The 20583-nt window shown below is 36.4% G+C and overlaps 1 protein-coding gene across 12 annotated transcripts in view; it reads right to left on the minus strand.

Moving 5' to 3' along the window:
* SCAF8 (SR-related CTD associated factor 8) overlaps positions 1-20583 on the minus strand; it is a 209984-nt gene that overhangs the window by 132716 nt on the left and 56685 nt on the right. For 11 of the 12 annotated variants that reach the window (XR_011485657.1, XR_002311347.2, XR_011485656.1 and 8 more), the window contains 10 exons: positions 20409-20488; positions 18658-18775; positions 12350-12481; positions 11980-12092; positions 10357-10550; positions 8145-8245; positions 5595-5708; positions 4532-4688; positions 2518-2651; positions 592-736 (listed from right to left, as the gene is read on the minus strand). Coding sequence is in view for 6 of the 12 variants with exons in the window: in XM_070461590.1 (XP_070317691.1) it covers positions 592-736; positions 2518-2651; positions 4532-4688; positions 5595-5708; positions 8145-8245; positions 10357-10550; positions 11980-12092; positions 12350-12481; positions 18658-18775; positions 20409-20488 (1288 nt within the window). In the remaining 6 variants the exon portion in view is untranslated. The remainder of the gene's footprint in view (positions 1-591; positions 737-2517; positions 2652-4531; positions 4689-5594; positions 5709-8144; positions 8246-10356; positions 10551-11979; positions 12093-12349; positions 12482-18657; positions 18776-20408; positions 20489-20583) is intronic. The other variant, XM_020880128.2, reaches the window with a different exon arrangement.

The following is a 20583-nucleotide window of genomic DNA, read 5'->3' on the forward strand; positions in this document are numbered from 1 at the left end:
GATGGTAAAGAATCTGCCTGCAATGCAGGAGACCTGGGTTCAATCTCTGCGTAGGGAAGATCCCCTGGAGAAGGGAATGGCAACCCACTCCAGTGTACTTGCCTGGAGAATTCCATGGACAGAGGAGCCTGGCGGGCTAGAATCCATGGGGTCACAGTTGCCCATCATTGAGCAACTAACACTCTCACTTTTTTCAATCTATATATTTGATGCATCCTTTCTGATAAATGGGTGGTAACTATAGACTTCTATATAAAAAAATTCAAAATAAATTTTAAATTATTTTGAAGTATTTCAAAGATTTTAAAAGATGCATTTCTTTTCTCTGTCAAATGCTTCTTAAAAGTGTGGTCTGTGAACAACAAGCATCAGCTGGGAACTTGCTAGAAGTGCAACTGTCCTGCCCCACTTCAGTTCCACTGATTCAGAAGGTGGCTGGGCCCAGCAATCTGTGCTTCAACACGCCCTACAGGTGATTTGGATGTAAGCTCTGGTTTGAGAATCACTGCTCTTATGGCATTCAAACTTAGAAAGAGAACAATTTAAATGACAGAATCCTAAACAGAGTTCAAATACAAGATGAATTCTTACCAGGCGGTGGCTGTGAAGGGTTGAAACTTGCTCGGAGAAAAGGTGGCGGAGGAATTGGACTGAAGCCGGGAGGAGGAACTGGCATTGACACGGGAAATGTTGGTGGTACTAAATTAACTGCAGGCACTGCTGGGGCTACTGGAATCTTGGGGATAGAAAATAAAAATGTCCATGCACCATGTTATCCATCTGCAACGATTACATCTTAGGACAACCAAAGGTAAAGGATTTCTGTTTCACAGAAAGGTAATGAACATCATCATATTAAGTTGCTATATTTTTTTCCTTTCTGTATTCTTACAAGCGAACCTACTTGAAGTAGAAGACAGTATTTTTCAACAGAGTGTATGTGGAGATTGTGAAATCTACCTTATACTCAATGCAAAAATATGGGCACCTCCTTCAACAGTGAATATCATGTTCAATCTTAAACTGCCATCTCTCACTAAGTTTGTAACACCTATGTTATGTAATCTAATCACCATTAGGAAGCATGTCACTCACTACCAGCTTTAAAATGGCTGCAATTTCCCATTAACTTGCTTTCTACTCCTAACCATAAATTCTTTTACTCATAACAGGTACAACAATTCCCAAATATTTACCTGCATTTTGGTATGGCTGGCTGTACTTTTCTCCTGAAGAAAAGTGAAAGTCTCTCAGTCGTGTCTGACCCTTTGTGACCCCATGGACTACATAGTCCATGGAATTCTCCAGGCCAGAATACTGGAGTGGGTAGCCATTCCCTTCTCCAAGGGATCATCCCAACCCAGGGATCGAACCCAGGTCTCCAGCATTGCAAGTGGATTCTTTACCAGCTGAGGCACCAGGGAAGCCCACCTCTCTCCTGAAGTTCACATGATATCAATGGATTATTCAACACCTCAATTCTGTTGTCCAGAAAGACTGTTCAGACTTTCACATGCACAAAACTGAACTTCCTCTGTCCTTCCCAAAACCACACTTCCACAGTCTTGCATTCTCCGGCAAGGGTAACTCCATCTTCCCAATTTCTCAGACCACAAACCCTGCCGCTGTTCCTTCTCACAACTCAAATGCAATCCCGTGCACTGGTCACACGACGACAATGCACCTAGTTCCGTCTGTCTCTCGCTGACTTCACTGCCATCGGTCTCGTCCGAGCCCCCGTCATCTCTCGTCTGAATTGCTGCAACTGTCTTTTAACTTGTCCCTGCTTTTATCAGTGCTCACTATTCTGTTCTCAAAGCACTTGCCAGCGCAATCCTTTAAAGCCAGATGGAGTCATTTCTTTCTTCAAAATAGTGGGTCCCCCATCTGAGAGTGAAACCGAAGTCCTCCAAGAAGTCTCCCTTTCACTAGGCCGCCTCTCACTCTCTGCTCTTGCTCACTTGTTTTTCCTGGAGCACGCCCATAATGCCCCCAGCTGTGGCCTCTGCACTGGTTGCTCCCTCTGCCTCCAAAGCTTTCCTGAGATAGCCGCATGATTAACTGCCTCAGCAACTTCAGTGGTGCTCAGATGTCACTCTCAATAAAGTCTACCCTATTTTAAACTTTAAACTCCTACCAAGGCACTCCTGACATCATAGTTTTATACTACCTTCTCCCTTGCACAGTATCTTATAAACTTACTAATTTCCTAGTTTCTGTCTCGTAATGAGAATGCATGCTCCAGAAGGGCAGGGATTTATGTGTGTTTTCTTTCCCTGAGGTATCCCCTATCCCAGGTGACTAGAACAGTGATTGTCACAGAGCAGGCACTCGATAAATTTGTTCAGTAAAGAAACATTTAAAAATAAATTACACCTTACAAAATGAAAATTTTAAAAATACTTATATTTAATGTTACTCTATTTTGGACAATTTCTCCCAAGGTTTATAAAATAAAACGATGAGTGAGAACAGAAATTCAGAGCACCGCACTGTGCAGTGAGCCCCAGCACTGACCTGTAACACAGCGACAGGTGGGGGGAACACCTCCGCCTGGGTGGTGACCACTGCCTCCTTCTCGGCTGGAGGCGGGCTCTGACTTGTCTGCGCCGGCTCTTTAACAGGCTCTGAGCTCTTCACCGTTTCCCACTCTAAACAAAACATTTGAAATTGATTTCCTCCGAATGGATGCAGTTTTTCACTTTCTATTACTATGAACATATTTACTCCAGGTCCGAATGGTCCTTCCTGTACCACGGCTCATCTTCCAGAACTATCCACAACTCTAGGTGGTGTGGACAAACTCTATTTGGTTCTGCAGAGATAAATCCGATTAGGATACTAACGAGTTCAAAAGAACATGAAATGAGGCACAAATCAAAGATGCTAAAATATTCAGTCTAGAGAAAACACATAAAAGGGACATAAGAGACACATCGCCAAGGCTGCCCAATATAAAAGGAACCAACCTTATTCTATATTTTGTCACAAGTACAAGGGGAGCCCAACAAGGAAAACATTAACCCAATATCGAAAAATCTTCCTGAAAATATTGAAAAATGCAAAAGCAGAACAAAAAAGCTCCAAAGGGTCTGCTAAAGGTTCTTCATCTCCCTTAAAGTACACCCATCAAAGTCATCAAAATGACTAGTAAGACTTCACGTGACCTTGCCACTGTCCTCTCTGACTTCATCTCCTACTAATCACTTCTCTCTATACTCAAGCCATTCTGCTCTTGTGACCATTTAATAGACTTTGTATTTGCTGTTCTCTCTGTACGAACCACTCTTTCCCAGAAAGTTGCATATCTCACCCCTCTGAAAAATCACCTGCTCCACTAGATCCTCTTGAACCACTTAAAACTGCAAAAGCACCAAAGTCATGCTGCCTATCCCCTTGCTTTGTTTTTTCTTAGGGCTTACCAACAGCGAAATGCAATTAAGTTTATTTACTTTGTTTATTATCCATTTTTTCCCCCACTAGAACATGGGTTGGCAAACACTTCTTACTATAAGTATTCTAGACAGTGTGGGCCATGTGTTCTCCATTACAATGACTCAACTGTTGTTGAATTTTAAAAGTCATATACAATAGGCAAACAAACTGACCATGGCTATGTTTCAATAAAACTTCATTTACAGAACAGGCAGCCAGTAAGATTTGGCCCATGGACTGTTGTCCATCACTGTACTACAGTCTGCACTCCGAGAGGAAGGATTTTTGTCTATCTCACTGCTATAATCACAGTTCCTAAAATTATGCCTGGCACACAGCAGGAACTGAAATATGCTTTGAATGAATAAATGTTCTGGAAGAACAGCCATCCAAGTAAGAGAGAAGGAAATGGCAAGAATACAACAACTGAAAAAAAGTGTTTGAAAACATGTGCACTGGCCGGAGAACAAAAACACTACTCTGAAAATTAAGCTAACTTCAGTAAAAGAGCTAAGATGTCAAGAAATAAGGTATATCATATTTCAATTCTTTCCCAAGTATCCATTATCCTGTGAATTTTTAAAAATAAAAAGACAAATTTTTAAAAAGAACAGGTCAGATTATCACTTGGTTATAAGCTTTCCAGAGCTCCATGAATCTCAGCTACAGCTCTCTAAACCAAGATTCTATTCCTGCCATTCTCAACACAGATACTAATCAAAATATTATAATCTAGGAAGTTTTTTAAAGAAACACCATCCTAAATCCCCAGTTCTCATTTAAACTCAAGTAAATAAAATAATTAGTCTAAAGATGCCTCCATATTCACAACTCTCTCAAAGACTGAAGCTTTAGAAAAAGGCATATATAAGAAATGCTACATTTAGAGTTGTAGAACACTACATTCTGACACTTATGGATAGATCCCAGTAAGGAGATACACTGAACAGAGTAATGGCTCATTTTTTCCCCTCTTCTGTACAAGGGGGAAAAAATCCAGGAAATAACACAATTCACCCCATCATGCAAAATGTGGGGCAGCTGCAACCCTTCCAGCGTACTTTTTAAACAATAAAACGCCCTGTAGGGTTCTTACCAGTATTTACAGTTTCCTGATCAATCATGCCTCCTTCTGCAAAACCTTCCAAGTCATCCACTTTAACTTTTTCCCACGGTATATACGTAACTCCAAGATCCACATCCCAGAATTGTTTGTATTCTGTTTTCACACCTTTGTTTAAAGCCCAAGCAATCTATGACAAGAAAAAAAATTTTCATTTATACTATTTTAAAAAAAAAGGTAAAACATACAAAATTATAAGCTAAGAATATAAATACAAATAAAATTAGTTTCAAAAATCAGCTGGACAAAAATCACCCCTGGAATAACAATAATCAAGGAATTTTTTTCCATGTATTTTCTGATTTTCTTTGTAAAATGAAACCTGCATTAGACAGTGATGGTGTCTGTAATATGGGGTTTATTTCCACTTCTTAGTATGACCTTAAAACAATACATTCCTAAAAATAATCCAAATCTACTTTTCACCATAAAAACCTCAACTTAATTAGATATAATTATTTAGATAAAATCTTATAATTAAGCAACTAGGTATTTAGATAATTAGCTAAACGAAATCTTGGTAATCCATGAAAGAAGAGGCCAGTGACACTTCAGCTTACATAGAGAAACTCTCTGCCATAAAAGGACAAAGCATGGGTGTATTAACTCCTTTGAAAGTAATTTTAAATTTATTAATTCAGTTACAGAAATTGATAAATTATCTTCAAAACAGCAGAAATAAAATGTGAATTACAAGATGTTAAAAAGGAGACATCAAATAGTATAATTATGGGGTAGGATTAGGAAGCACTGGGAAGAAATGAAACAGAGACAAGCCTGATAAAGTTCTGCTCATAAAATGGTGTCCCGGTTGACTAAAGAGTACTGTGCAAAAAGAGTTCTTTTATTCAAAGAACTGCTTGAATAAGGTTTTGTTTGCTTATTGTTTAACCTTGAGCTAATTCTATATTTTAATAATACTGAAATAATAAATTTCTGTCAAGGTTTACCCGTAACGCTAAAAAAGGACTCAATACAGGAAACAGAATTCTAACGATTCAATAAAACAAGAGCACCACGTGTCCCCCAATCTCACCTTAATGACCTTGGATCCAATTTTATACGACCCGGAACTAAGTTTCTGAAGAGCTCGAAATGCGTCTTGTCGATGAACCATGCAGACATAAGCACAGCCTCTGGGAGGAATCATCTGTTAAAAAATTTTTTTTCTTTAGAAATGGTATAAGGAGGGCAAGTCATTTCTGGAATTTTATGGTTTTAATAGAACAGAACATTGATTACTGATAATACTGAATCATTTTCCCCCTTTTTTCCTCTGGCTGTTTATTGGTACAATTCATATACAATTACTTAAAAAACAAAAAAGTTCAGAAGCTAGCTGGCACTCATTCTAAGCCTGATATAGGTGAAATCTAGAATATCACATGTCAAAGTTTCACTACACAATGATGAACTATTAAAACAAAATAATGTATAAAGACATGTATATAATACCACCAGATAAATGGAAAGTAATACTGGATGGCCAACATATTTGAAGCATGTAATTTATTTACAGTAGTATTTATAATTTTCCAAATGTTATGTTGGGTACTGTGAGAAGGATTTTTGTTTGGCCAAAGTATTTTATCCTTAATATAAAGTCCAAAATCTACAACAAATAATAAAACAAGAGCTTTTCAATTTTATAAAACTTAACTTGCCCAACTACTTCCAGACAAAGGTTTTAATATGAATAGGAAGATAGCCTCAGCATAATGATCTCGATTTTTGTAGCATTTTAACTCCTCTATAAACTACCAAATCATAAAATTATCTTTATTAATTCAGAAAAATGCATGGAGTATTTCGCTTTATGAAGAACTTACAAGGTCTTCTACCACTTTATTAGTAGTCATTACATAAGCTCTATGTGAAAATAACCTTTCCCTCAGTCTTGCTAATATTTCAAGCTATCAACTCTTAATTCCAAACTTTCAAAAGAGAAGCTTACCTAACCCCTTACATAATTCACCTTTCGAAATGTAGATCCAACCCCTCCCCAAACCAGCAAAAATACTTCTTCAAGCTAATGACCTACTAAATTCTAAATCTAATGGACTCTTCTCAGTCTTCAAACTCCCCCAAAACTAACTGAAAGGTTTATTAAGTCTTCCATCAATTTTTCAAATCCTGGATTTTATCACTAGTCATTTAGTACACTTCATTTCACAAAATAACTTAATGCCTATTACTTGTAAATAATACACTATTATAAGGTAAGACAGAAGAAGAGGGAGACAAACTGATGTCCAAATGACTATGGTACAAGAAAGACTAGACATGTCATATGCAATGTGAAATACAAAATGCTACTTGGATTCAGGATCTGTTTGGAGCAATGATTCCTGGTTTTGCATCAAATTCACCTGTGTAATTATGGTACTTTGATAAGAATCCAAAGATACCGATCATGGGCATCCATGTTTTTTCAAATGTCAGCCCATGTCTGATATGCAGCTAGAGCTGAGAACCATTAGTTTAAATGCAGCGCAAAATCAGAAAAAAATTTCAGAGGTTACATAATTACACACTCTGGAAGATTAAGTTCTGACAGGTTGAAATTTAAAAAGACAAAAAGAGAAGCCTTCAACCCTTTTATGGTATCAAAAGAGGAATCTGAAATACCTAAGTTGAAATACTCAACCAATTATCTATTATTTATTAACAAATCAGTTATTTACTATCCATGTAACTCAGTGAAATCACTTAGGTTCCTCCCTGGTAAAGTAACTAAATTACTTATTAACCAGCTTCCTGTGAGGCTCCAATGAGGTCACACCCCATTGAAAGTAAAATACAAAATGGTCAAATTCAATTTAAATAAACAGCGCTGTTATTAATACCAAAAAGTTAAATTTGGTCATATAAGGAATGTTGAGACTGCAAGGACTCTAAGACTAGAAAGGAAAAACCAGTCAATTTCCTGGTAAATAATGATGAAAAATATCCAAAAGTCATTAAAGTATAGTAACTGAATAAAATCAGGGTTAAAGTCTCCTCAAACAAATGACCACAAAACATTTCATGGCTTAGTTTTAGCTCCAAGGAGAAACATTAGCCCTTCAGGAAGAAGAAAATATTTAAAGAAGGGGACTGGGTGCACGGAAAGAATCACACTGAGGAGTCAGGGAACTGTGCTCAGGTCGAGTAGGTTTTCTTGCCCCGGGGTTTGCTGAGAGGGAGAGGTGGGCAAGGGGAGGAAGGAGACTGAGACCTCCCGTCCAGCTGTGTCTCCACCATCACCGACATGCTCAGGTGCAAATAATGACAATTCTAATTCAGTTTCTCCATTTTCATTAAAAAAGGGAAAAAAAGAATTAAACCAGATCATACATATGGTTCCTGATAACTCATTTGATGTTTTTAGTACTACCAGACTGCAGTAAGGCCCCTAAAAATATTTTGTAAGAATTCCATTAAAAGAAGAAAAATTAATTAAGGAGATAGCAGGAGAATAAACACAAAAATGATCAGAGCCAAATAATCCTCACAAAAATGTGATTAAGGGCAGATACAAAGTGACTGAAAACTCCCTATATTTTTTCCAAACCTTACACTATTATATTTAAGAACTGATACTTACATTAATGGACTCAATCTGTCCAAACTCTTCAAACAGGTTGGTTAAATCTTGCTGTGTTGCCTTCTTGTCCACCTGACCAACCCACAGAGTAGTACTGCATACTGCCAAGACACAAGAGACAAATGACCTAAATCACATAGGTAAGTTACTTCTTTCAAGTAGCTAACGAAAAGCACTAGTAACAGTAATAAATTAAAATTTAAAATAGCATATTTTAAATACTTATTAACTGATATTTTTGTTATGTTTAAAATCAACTAAAATGCCAGGTACCCATTCACATCTATGCCAAGACAACATCTTGCATCATCACATATTCTCAAGCTTGACAGCACACACTGGTGGATATCTGAGACACACTCTAAAAGATAATCCAAGGTAAGTGGTACAGAACATTGGGAATTGGGGTAGTTTAAAAATTCTGTAGGTGATCCTAATGTGCAACAAAGTTTCAAAATCACTTTTCACTGCAATCCTATTTGGGAACCTTTTAAATATCTTTCTGTGCTGGAATGAACAGTTAAATCTGAAAACAGTATCTTACCCTTAAGAAAAGAATAATTTAGATTAAAAAAAAATACAAAAAGGAAAAGGCTGATTCAGAACTCAACTTGTTACCATGAAAGACCCAGGGATACTAAAAGCCGGAAGTCACTTCCCTTTAATAAATAAATGCTACACATGAGACACATCTGGCCTATTTTTGGCTGCACTGTTCATGCTGTCAGGAACATCTCCTTTCCCTGAAAACATTTACTTTAAAAATACTTACAGCTGATATATTTGCAGAGTTTTATTATATTTGGATTTGTGTCAATGTTATTTTTTTTAAAAGTCTCCAGTTTTTGGGTTACTGTTTAAAGCTAATTCAGCCCCACATTAAAATATGACCATTGCAAGGGATTTACCAAACGTGGATTTCAATCAGGCCTCTCTACTCTGGCTGGTCAGAACGTGAATGTCTTCCAGACCTATGACAGCTTTGGGAATCATTCAGTTAATAGATCCCTGGAGATTGTTCTCTCCCTGCTGTTTGTTCTGGGTCTCATGAAGCTCACCTGTCCATTCAACCAAAGTCTAAAAGGGCAATGTAGTAGTTTTCTTTTGTTACTGTAACAAAACACCACAAAATCAGTACCTTAAAACACAAAAAAGGTAGCTTTCTACACCTCTGGTGATCTAAAATCAGTCAACAAGTTGCCCTCCTTCTGGAGGCCCTCAAAGCAACTCTGTTTCCTACCTTTGCTGCCTAGCTTCTACAGGTAATCTGCATTCCTCAGCTCACGATCCCAACCCCCATGTTTGAATCAGGGTTAGGAGAGCACCAGCATTATTAATCATTTACTACTGGTTCTATCAGGTAAAATTCTGGAAAGACAGCCAAGGCTGGTTCAGATTGCTAAAATGTAGTAAAAAGATGCTGTCACCTTTAATTACATGCCTGGGTTTCCAGGATGCTTCAGCAAGGTAAGCTGTACCAGTTACCCATCTATCTCCATGGCAGAAAGATTTATTTGGAGATCTTCAGAAATCAGGCAACCTGATCAGTGTTCAACTCTTGGCAAAGAATGACAATTTGCTCCATTTTATGTACTTCACCCATCTGCAACCTGTTCGTTCACCCTAAAAGTCATAACCGACTAAGAATCATGCGGGTAGAATCCCGCACTAAGTAGGACTTATTTTCCTATACTTCACATGCCTGTCAAGCCAATGCTCCTGGAGGTTTCTCCCAAAACAAACCCCCACTACTACCAAATTTGGTCTAATCATACATTATAGATTAACTATAAAGAAGGGAAAGTTTACAACAGAACTCTCTCTTTCAGTACTGATCAAGTTTATAATTAGCTTTAAATTGGCATGCTTCTCATAATAATTACTCCTATAGACCCGGTGTTCAAAATTGGTTAGGACACTACATATGGAAATTATGGTGTCAGTGAAATATTATAGATACAAGGCCTATTCTACTTTGTAAATCATTAGTCAAGTCATATTTTTAAACTAGTATTAAAAAAAATCAACTCTCATTGACTTCAGTATTTGAGTAGAAACCTGTTAATTTTCTTTCTCCTCTATCACATTACAAAAACCAAACCAGTTTTCAACTTCTCATTCTGAAAACTCAGGTTGAGAGATTGTGTATTAACAGCAGGTAACTATTTTCTCAATGTTACTGAAACCAAAGCTTATAAAGTACATCACTTACCACTTAATGTTTTAGATCTAATTGGAGGTAATCCCTTCTTCTGTCGTTCTTTCTCCCTTTCTCTAGCTCTCCTTTCACTTGAGTATGAACGTGATGACTTCCTTTTTCTTTCTCTAGAGCGGGAGCGTGATCGCTTTCTGTGCTTACGCTTTCGAGAACCAGATCGTGACCTAGACCGTCGTTTTCTTGGTGATCTACCAAAAAAGAAAACCAAACCCTTATTTTACTAATGACAAGGTAAAGTATCAAACATGCACTCAAATCTCTACACTGCTACATTGCTGAGGTCCACATTAGACACAGATGCTTGTCTGCAGTGATTCTTATTGAGTCTAGGTGGTACAAGGAAGAAGAGAAAGAGTCTAGTGAGGGTCTTACTTTCTCTTAGTGTCTAATTTACAAACAAGAGTCAAGAACAGGGATGAAAGACAGAAGAAAACAAGATTCTTTAGGTGACAAAGATGTTACATTCTTAAAATTAGGAAACAGTGTTTTCAACAGTAGACCACTAAACAATTCTGTTTATAGGTTTTCACCTTCTAAAATCTCATGGTACTTAACTTTACAACATAATGTGATACTCAAATACTATTTCTTTTTTCCTGCCAATCATATGCCACTGAACTCTATCCAAAATACTCCTGTGTTGCAAAGACAAAGAATTTGCTAAGACAAAGACGTTTTCAGGACTAGCACTGTAATTCCCTGGAGAGAAGTTTAGAGAAAGAACTGACAGGCTCTCACTTGCAAGGAAATTCTTGAAAATAAATTCCTAAAACGTCCAAGTAAATACAAGGAAGTTCTTAAAACACACAAGAAACAACTGAAAAAGCCATGGAAGATACTGCCCCTCTTCCAGCATTTACTGTTCAGGCTTTCTGGGGCATTCGTGTGCCAAAAACACATCACAAAAATGTTACAGATTAATGACTTTAAGTTTTAAGGCAGTTTATAGCAAAGATAACATATATTTAAGACAGTTCAAAACAAAAACAAGAAAATTTACCAGGTTAAGAATAATGCATTTTAACTCAAATTTGACTGAGCATGTACATTAATGAGCCTTAACATGGGTAAGCCCACAGAGAAAACCATTTCTAGGATATGTTTTTTGAGAGTCTGATATGCTTACTGTTAATAAAAACAATTTTTATAGTTTGATTTTCATAATCATTTTTGGTATTACAAGATGAAACAGAATGTTAAAAAAAAAAAATGGAACTTCTAATACTATTCCTCTATTGTGTGATTTAACTGTTGTTCAGGGACAATTATGTCCTAAGCTGATTATCAACATAATATTATTAACTGCAACCATATATAACCCCAAATCCAAGTCTCACGATATTGCTGTGACTCATGTAAATAATTCAAATAAAAAGCCACAGACACGTCCAACTAAAAACAAAGCAAAACTTTCTGTTTTTGAAGTTCTGAGTTACTTTCTCATGAGACAATATGTTACTCTCAAACATAATGAGAGAAACATTTTCTTTTCTCTCAAACATATTGAGAGAAACATTTTCTTTTACCTTGATGCAAAGAAACAAAAGATGCAAAAAAAAAAAAAGGCCAACATTTTAAAAGTTTGCACACAGCTATTTTTAAATAGTACTGCAGAACCTTGAACGAGATCGGGAGTGTGTTCTTGATCTTGAACGAACAGCCACTTTCTTTGCTTCCTGTTCAAAGATCTCCTCTTCCACTGCATCTTGCACTTCATCTATATCCATATCCTTAAAAGTCAAAGGAACACAAACAAAATGCCTGGTTGAGATTCAATGTTTACTGATCATTTCTGCATTCCAAAATATTCACAATAGTAACATTAATGCCTAATAGTAAAATGGTTACAATGCACGGCTTAACATGGAGGAAAAAACATTCAGGTTTATATTATTTTAGATAAAATAAAAAATATTACCATATTTTAAGATTTTTTTCTGAAATCAATTTTAGAACTTTATGACCCAGGAAAACATTTACTTTTTACCTGTTGCTGAATATCTATGGAATCATCCAAATTTGCTTCAGGTTCAAGGAAATGCTGCTGACTGCTCCCTTGTGATGGTGATGCAGAATGCTCTGACCCAAATGTTCCTTCTTGACTATCCTGAGGAGTTGCCTGTTGAGAATGTGCACAAACACGCAAGCATTGGGAAATAATGAATAATATTATAAATGAAAATTTACAGGCGAACATCACAATCAAATTTTTAAAAAGAGACTCAATACCAAAAGGATCCTGTTACATCTTTAATGATCAATCTAAAATGGCACTTATGTATAAATCCAAGTTTACTTCAAAGCGTAGAATACCCCCATAAAGGGGGATACTGTAACACTAGAAGAGACTGGTAAGATTAAGAAAGTCTCTAAACAAAAGTTTTCATTGTGGAAAAGATAAACTATCACAAATAAAGGGACTGTATCATGAGTGATATATAAAGAATTAAGTCACCCACTATATATACACAAGCAAAAGGAAAGCTCAAACCTGAATATCAAAATCACTGATCCAGTAAAATCAGTTTAGAAATTGGGTCTTTTTCAACCTCCACCTCTACGAATTCACAAAACAATATTAGGAAGTACTCAGATATGTAAAACATTTCAGAAAGACTAAACAAAAGTTAGGCAATGAAGCCTAACTATAGGAAAGAACCAAATTTAAACCTCTCCCCAAACCTGGGACAATTACAGCAACTTGATACAGGGACTCTGCTCGTGTGATGCTAATCTGTGTGAACTTGCTTAGCAATGCATAATACTATGATGTCAACTAAAACTGAGAAATTGATTATTATGAGAAAAAATGACTCCCTACTTAAACATCCTAAAACATGATCTCACAGGTGCTAAAGATGAATAAAAAGACTCCCTGGTGGTACACAAGTTGGGAACTACTGAATATCATAATTAACAGAAAAGAGTAACTCAAACTACCGTTCCCTTCCTACAAATCTATGACTAAGAACAAAGCTACTCTCGCTGTGAATATGTCTCTGTGTGTAAAAGGAATACAGTTTGGTGATTATAGAGAATACTGTATTATAAATTTCAAAGTTGCTAAGAGACTAAATCTTAATTGTTCTCACCACAAAAAAGAAGTAATTATTTGACATGATAGAGGTGTTAGCCAACAAACAGAGGTACTCATATCTCAATACATAATCATATCAAATCAATATGCTGTACACCTTAAACTCACACAATGTTATGTCAATTATATCTCAATTAAAAAAATTTTTTTAATTACTCTTATTCTAACGACATTTAAACTGAAAGAAAAGCAAGCAGTAGAAAAACTGAGTCAATAAAAGCATAAAAGAACCATTCCAATGTATTAATTTATGAAGGAACAGGCTCCCCAAAGACAAGTAACATTTTCAAGGTTTAGAAATAAATTAAAGCTAAAAATCTTGTTAATTAAATGCCTGCTTTATTCCACACAATTGACCAAAAGTTGGTAAACAAGTATACTTTTGAGAACAAATCAAAGTATGTTTTAAGCACAGTCCCAGCTAATGCCTTCAAAGTGGTACAATAAAAATAAAATCCTTAACAACACAGCAAGATAATAGTCCATTTTATCCCAAGCCTTACTGTTTGGCCCCAATTCAGTACTGCTACATCCTTCACATCACGTATTTCTTAGCTCACCACCCACCTGGAGCATCCCATCTACCATTCACCTCACCTCTGTCTTTCATCTCTGATTTTTTGCGTAATAGTCTGGTTGGTATAACCAGCAGAATCCACTGCAACCAATGTTAGATTCTGATGTTCTTTTTGAGCCGTTTTACTTATTTGAAAAGGCTGTGGTTCCTGTGGTTCTTTATTTTTTTCTTTGAGTTCTTATGAAGAACAAAGAGAAAATTTACTTTTATTTTTTTTAATTTACTTTTAAAATTCAACTACAGGGCTTACCAGGTGGCTCAGTGGTAAGAATCCACCTGTAAATGCAGGAGACACAGGTTGGAGCCCTGATCTGGGAAGATTCCACATGCCACAGAGCAACTAAGCCCGTGAGCCACAACTATTTAGCCTGTGTTCTAGAGCCGGGGAGTCGCAACTTCTGAGCCCACGTGCTGCCAGCTACTGAAGCTCACACGTCCTAGAGCCTATGCTCTGCAACAAGGGAAGCTGCTGCAGTAAGAAGCTAGCTCATCCCAACTACAGAAAAGTCCAGGCAGCAAGGAAGCCCCAGGACAGGAAAAAAAATAAAACTGTATTAAAAAATTATGATAAAATTAAACTACAATTTACTTTATGATCTTGCAATTAGCATTAGGTCGACTGGACACTTAACTACATCTAAGGTCTAAGCTATATTATGGGACCTTAGAGGTGTTTTTCTCCTGTATATTGAAACATTTTGCCATTTCATCATCCTAAGAATTATTCCACTATTACTCATCAATTACTCCAAACTGTGAAAAAAACCCTAAAATAATAATTTAAAAAGTAGGGAGTTGTTGAGAAGGTTGATTCAACCGTGAAATAAACCTTCCTTCAGTTTTACTGCATCACCAAAAGTATTGCACTATATTTCAAAAAGGTATAAATAAGAATTGGATCACAGAAAAAGCAAAAAAAAAAAAAAAAACCCCAACCATTTACTTCTGCCTCACTGACTATGCTAAAGCTTTTGACTATGTGGATCACAACAAACTGTGGGAAATTCTTATATGGGAATACTAGACCACCTTATCTGTCTCCTGGGAAACCTGTATGCAGGTCAAAACGCAACAGCTTAGAACATGGAACAGACATGGAACACCGAACTTGTTCAAAGTTGGAAAAGGAGTACATCAAGGAAGTATATTGTCACCCTGCTTATTTAACTTATATGCAGACTACATCATGCAAAATGCTGGATGAAGCACAAGCTAAAATCAAGATTTCTGGGAGAAATATCAATAACTTCAGATATGCAGATGACACCACCCTTATGACAGAAAGTGAAGAGGAGCTAAAGAGGTTCTTGATGAAGGTGAAAGAACAGAGTGAAAAAGCTGGCTTAAAATTCAACATTGAAAAAACTAAGATCATAGAATCTGGTCCCATCACTACGGCCAATAGATGGGAGAAAAAGTAGAAACAGTGACAGATTTTTATTTTCCAGGGCTCCAAAATTACTGCAGATGGTGACTGTAGCCACAAAATGAAGACACTTCCTCCCCAGAGGAAAAACTATGACAAACCTAGACAGCATATTAAAGAACAGACACATCACTTGGCTGACAAAGGCCCGTCTAGTCAAAGCTAGGCTTTTTCCAGTAGGCATGTATGGATTTGACAGTTGGACCATAAAAAAACCAGAGCGCCGAAGAATGGATGCTTTCAAACTGTGGTGCTGGAGAAGATTCTTGAAAGTCCCTTGCATAGTCAATCCTAAAGGAAATCAACCCTGAATATTCACTGGAAGGACTGATGCTGAAGCTGAAGTTCCAATACTATGGCCACCTGAGGCAAAGAGTCAACTCACTGGAAAAGACCCTGATACTGGGAAAGACTGAGAGCAAGGAGAAGCAGGCAACAGAGGATAAGATGGTTAGATAATATCACTGACTCAACTGACACGAATCTGAGCAAACTCTGGGAGACACTGAAGGACAGGGATGCCTGCTGTGCTGTAGACCATGGGGTCACTAAGTGTTGGACAAGACTTAACGACCAAATAACAACAATAAAAATCTACTGAAGCAAAGTAAGTTACATACTGCTGATATCCCACTGATAGCTCTTTATTATTAAGTGACTGAATCTTCTATAATTTTTTTATTTCTAACACTGTTTAAAGTTCTTTTATTAGTCTTACCTCTTTCATCATGAGCATCTCATTCTGAGTTATCTGACATCTTTCGGATGTCTGATAAGAAAGTTACCAAAACCACAATTCCAACTTACTCAAAACAACAGAAATCACTTCTTTTATGACATGATTGTTAGTTCCTCATGATTCAACCATTTTCAGAAAGTTCTCCCATCTTCCACCAGCTTTCCATCATTAGACAAAAGACCTCAAACCCTTACCCAAGTATGGTCAGGGCTCCAAGAAATAGAGCGGCACTAGCAATCCTAATCCTCCTCTTTACTCTAAGACTCTGTGATAACTTAGGTAGCCACACGGAGCTTAGTGGTGAATAGAAACACTTAATTTTTCTGCATATTCCACCCCATCTTAAATAAAAACATATTTAAATAAAAACACTTCATCTTAAAAACGTAACTGGTTTGATAAAGCCAATTACACAACTGACTGAATTTAATTGTTCCTCTGTTGATATTTACTCTTCAATTTTAAATTTGTGAGAGGTTTTAAACACTATTCATCTTACGCCTTAGAAAAGTTGCTTCTATTCTTCACTGCCATTTTTTAACAAGGAAGCTTTTAAGAACATCTACTCCTTTCAAAGAGATCCTATTACTATACCTTCTAAAATTGTGGAGATGATGTATAAAGCAATCAACTAAGACAAGAATTCTTTTTTTTTTCTTTTTCTGCTAAGCCTTCATTTTATTGCTTCTGCTAAAACTTCTGAAATGAAGTTAGAACTAAGGAAATCCAACAGTGTCACATTTACAGGTGAGTAAATCTGCTTAGATAAACTTCCATTACTGCTACCTCTTGGCTCTGTAATAGCCCTGAAGTTTCTTATATCACTGACAATCTGTTTCCTTTCCTTGAGTCAGAACTTGTGTTTTTAAATAATATTCAAGTGTTTTTTATTCTCCTTTGTCCTCAAGTTCCTAAATTCTCAAGCAGATATATTTTATTTTTCTGACACAAAATTATGCACCTACTTTTATCAGAATTATTTCTTCAAAACAAGGTAAAGAATTTCATTCTCATGATTCCAGGTATAAGTTCCAACATACAAGTATCAACAAAATCCATTACCACTTGCATTGAAAGGACAACATCAGACCCTAACAGTGTCTAAGGTTTGCTATCAAAACTAATCTTCCTTCTTCCATATTCCCATAATCCTTCACTTATACCTCTATTACAAAAACCATGATTCTGCCTTGTAACCATACAGATATATATACTCTACTAGAGAAGAGCTTACTTGAGGCAAGATGCTTCTCTGTTCTCTGAATGTATCATCAGTCTAACAATGCTCATACTTTAAAAACATTTGTGGTATTGTATTAAATTCATTAGCGCCAAAAAGATTTGATTAGAAGAAGTATGAGATTCCCAGAAACTCATAATGTAGACAGTTTTACATCCATAACTACTTCTCAAATAGAGCAAACTCGGGCTTTTCAACGGATTTAACCTTAGCTTCACAACAATTTGACATATTTTTTTCATTCTAAGGTACAATTTTACATTTCATCATGCCTGAAATTTAGAAGATTCTTAAAACTACATGGAATGTTACATGTAATTTGTGTGTGTGTGTTCATTCGCTCAGTTCTGTTTGACTCTTTGCAACCCCATGGACTGTAGCCTGCCATGCTTCTCTGTCCATGGAATTTTCCAGGCAAGAATTCTGGAGCAGTGAATCTTCCTGACTCAGAGACTGAATCTCCATTTCTTATGTCTCCTGCATTGGCAGGCGGACTCTACCACTGTGCAACCTGGGAAGCCTAGATATACTTTAGAACTATTTAAAAATTCTTGGGTATATATAAAATAATGGTCAGTCTTAAGACGGATGGTATTTCATAATAGCAGTGCACTTTAACAGTGGATGATTAATTTCACTAAGCTTCAATTTCCTACAGTGTCAATGAGACTCAAAATACCTATATCTCAGCATATAAAAGATGTGGTCAAAGAAACTACACCTTTTTAAAGAAAAGGATCAAATGAAAGATAAAAATGAACTGTAAAGAAACTATCTGATAAGCATTAACTGTAATCATGCCTAATAAAGCTCTTGCCACATACCAACAGTCTAATTAAAGATAGCAACCTACTTTGTCATCATCATCATCAAGAGCAAAATCATCATGATCTTGCCTGACAGGGAACTGAGAGGAAAGAAAAGTTTCACACTATAATATTGAAACACCATGTCTTCTGTCCTCTAATTCCTTCCAGTATACTGAAAATAATTTCTATAATTTTTCAACAGATATATAGGCTGCCAGAACACATTTCGAGATTACAAAAAACAAAACAAAACAAAACAAAACCCAGAACAAACAAAAACAGTCAAGGCCCTGAAAAGACTCATCTTCCTAGTCTGAAGATGAACCAGCTGAAGAAAAATCACCAAGTGACAGACTGCAGACTGCAGACAGCAGTAACAATGAGGACCACAAGATGGGGTTATAAACCTTTTGAGGCTGTTGCTGTTCCAGGAGTTGCTGTCTGAGATGTTCAAGATTTTGCTGCTGCAGTTGTTCTGCTATCTGATGAAAGATGGAGTTGTTCACAGATTCTGAAACATGAGAACTACAAGGAAAAACAAGTGTAAATATATTTTAAAATCCAATAAAGATAATATGAAAGTAACAGAATATTTAAAAACACCCCAAATGCCAACAAATGGAATTTACTCTACTACAGTGTCTACTTTTATCTTTTTTCAGTGTTTACTTTTAATATTAACACAGAAAATAGAGTAACTTAGAACATTAATATGTTGAAATAGAAATATACTCTTCAATAGTTTCAGTAGATGCATTTACATGTTAGACATACTCTGATGAAAATCTGCTATTACTGTCTATAAATTAGTACTTTTTTACATTACAGCATTTTAAGAAAATCTTAATGAAACACTTATAAACCATGACACAATGGGAAAAATGTTCCATCAATCAGTATATGTGCAATCTATAATCAAAGCTGATCATACACTTAAAAAAAAACTAATCTGCTTTCACATTATTAGGCATGTTAACAGAAACAGTGTTTAGATAAGAGGAAATATTTAATTATGCTCTGGGAAATTCACACCTGGAATACACCTGGAATTCTGGGTGCCACAAGGCAAGACATGAACAAAAAAGAGGGTACCCCAAAAGGGGCAATCAGGATGGTGAGAAGTCTTGAAACAGTTGGAAAAAAGTGTACTTCATCTGGAGCAAATAAACCTAAGGGGAAGAACGATACCTATCTTCAAATACTGAATGACTATGTCCCAATAGATTATGGAGCAAATTTGCTTCCTTGCTTCAGAAAGCAAAATGGATCAGTGTGTAGAAAGCAAGTCATATAGGATTCAGTAACAACATCAAACCGTATTAACAACTACTTAACTCTATGTCACAGAAGGCATTAAAACAATGGATAAAAAACCTATCAGGACTGTTACAGGAGATTCTTACACTGTAAGATTCGGGACACTGTAATGCTTTGTAGTCTAAAACATTAGTTCTTAATTTTTCAAGTATTATCTCTTCATCATAAGCCTATAACTGCATTTATATATATTATACATTTTAATATATTATCACAACATAGAAAACTAATAACTGCTGAAATAAAGACATCCAGGGGCTTTCCCCACTCATCATCCCTTTCCTATTCTCCCACCTTTCACCTTCCTCCCCAACATCCTCCTTCCCACTGGTCCTCTCCTGAACCCTCACAGAACCCAAGGCTCTGCACAATTGTTTGGGGTGAGGAAGTAGGAGAATCACTGATTTAAATAAAAACTCACAATCTATTTCTTTAACAAACAAAATCCCTACAACCCTGTTCCTTACTTCTAATTAGTCTGATACATTCCCAGAATTTACTATATACTTCCTAGAAGCAGCCACTGACTCTAGAAGCAAACTTCTTTCTCCTACTATTTCAACTGAGCTAAATAACCTAAAGCTTAATATATCAACAGCAAATGTTACAACCAAATTTGTCAACACTTATCAATTTTCCAGTAAGGAATTTTTATATATCCCAACTGTCTGCAAAGTCCTTAGAGTCCAAACAATACAGGGTGGCAACAAGCAGCATCTCCCCCACCTCCCTCTGTGAGGGCCGAGGGCTGAGACAGGACTGAAGGCTACTGGGCAGCTCGGTGCTGTTTACACAGATAACAGGGAAAATTATGGTTTATGAAGAAAAACACAACTCTTACAGTTGAGAAGCTGGAATCTCCTTTTTGGGTTCTTCACTATGCTCAGAATCTTCCCCAAAATCAAACCTATCCATCAACTTCTAAGTGGGGGAAAAAAAAAAAAAAGAGGGAGAGAAAGAGACAAATTTAAAAGTACGTTACACAAATACAAGTTACAAATGCTATTCTGAAGATC

Source organism: Odocoileus virginianus, chromosome 34, assembly GCF_023699985.2.
Source record: "Odocoileus virginianus isolate 20LAN1187 ecotype Illinois chromosome 34, Ovbor_1.2, whole genome shotgun sequence".
NCBI lineage: Eukaryota > Metazoa > Chordata > Mammalia > Artiodactyla > Cervidae > Odocoileus > Odocoileus virginianus.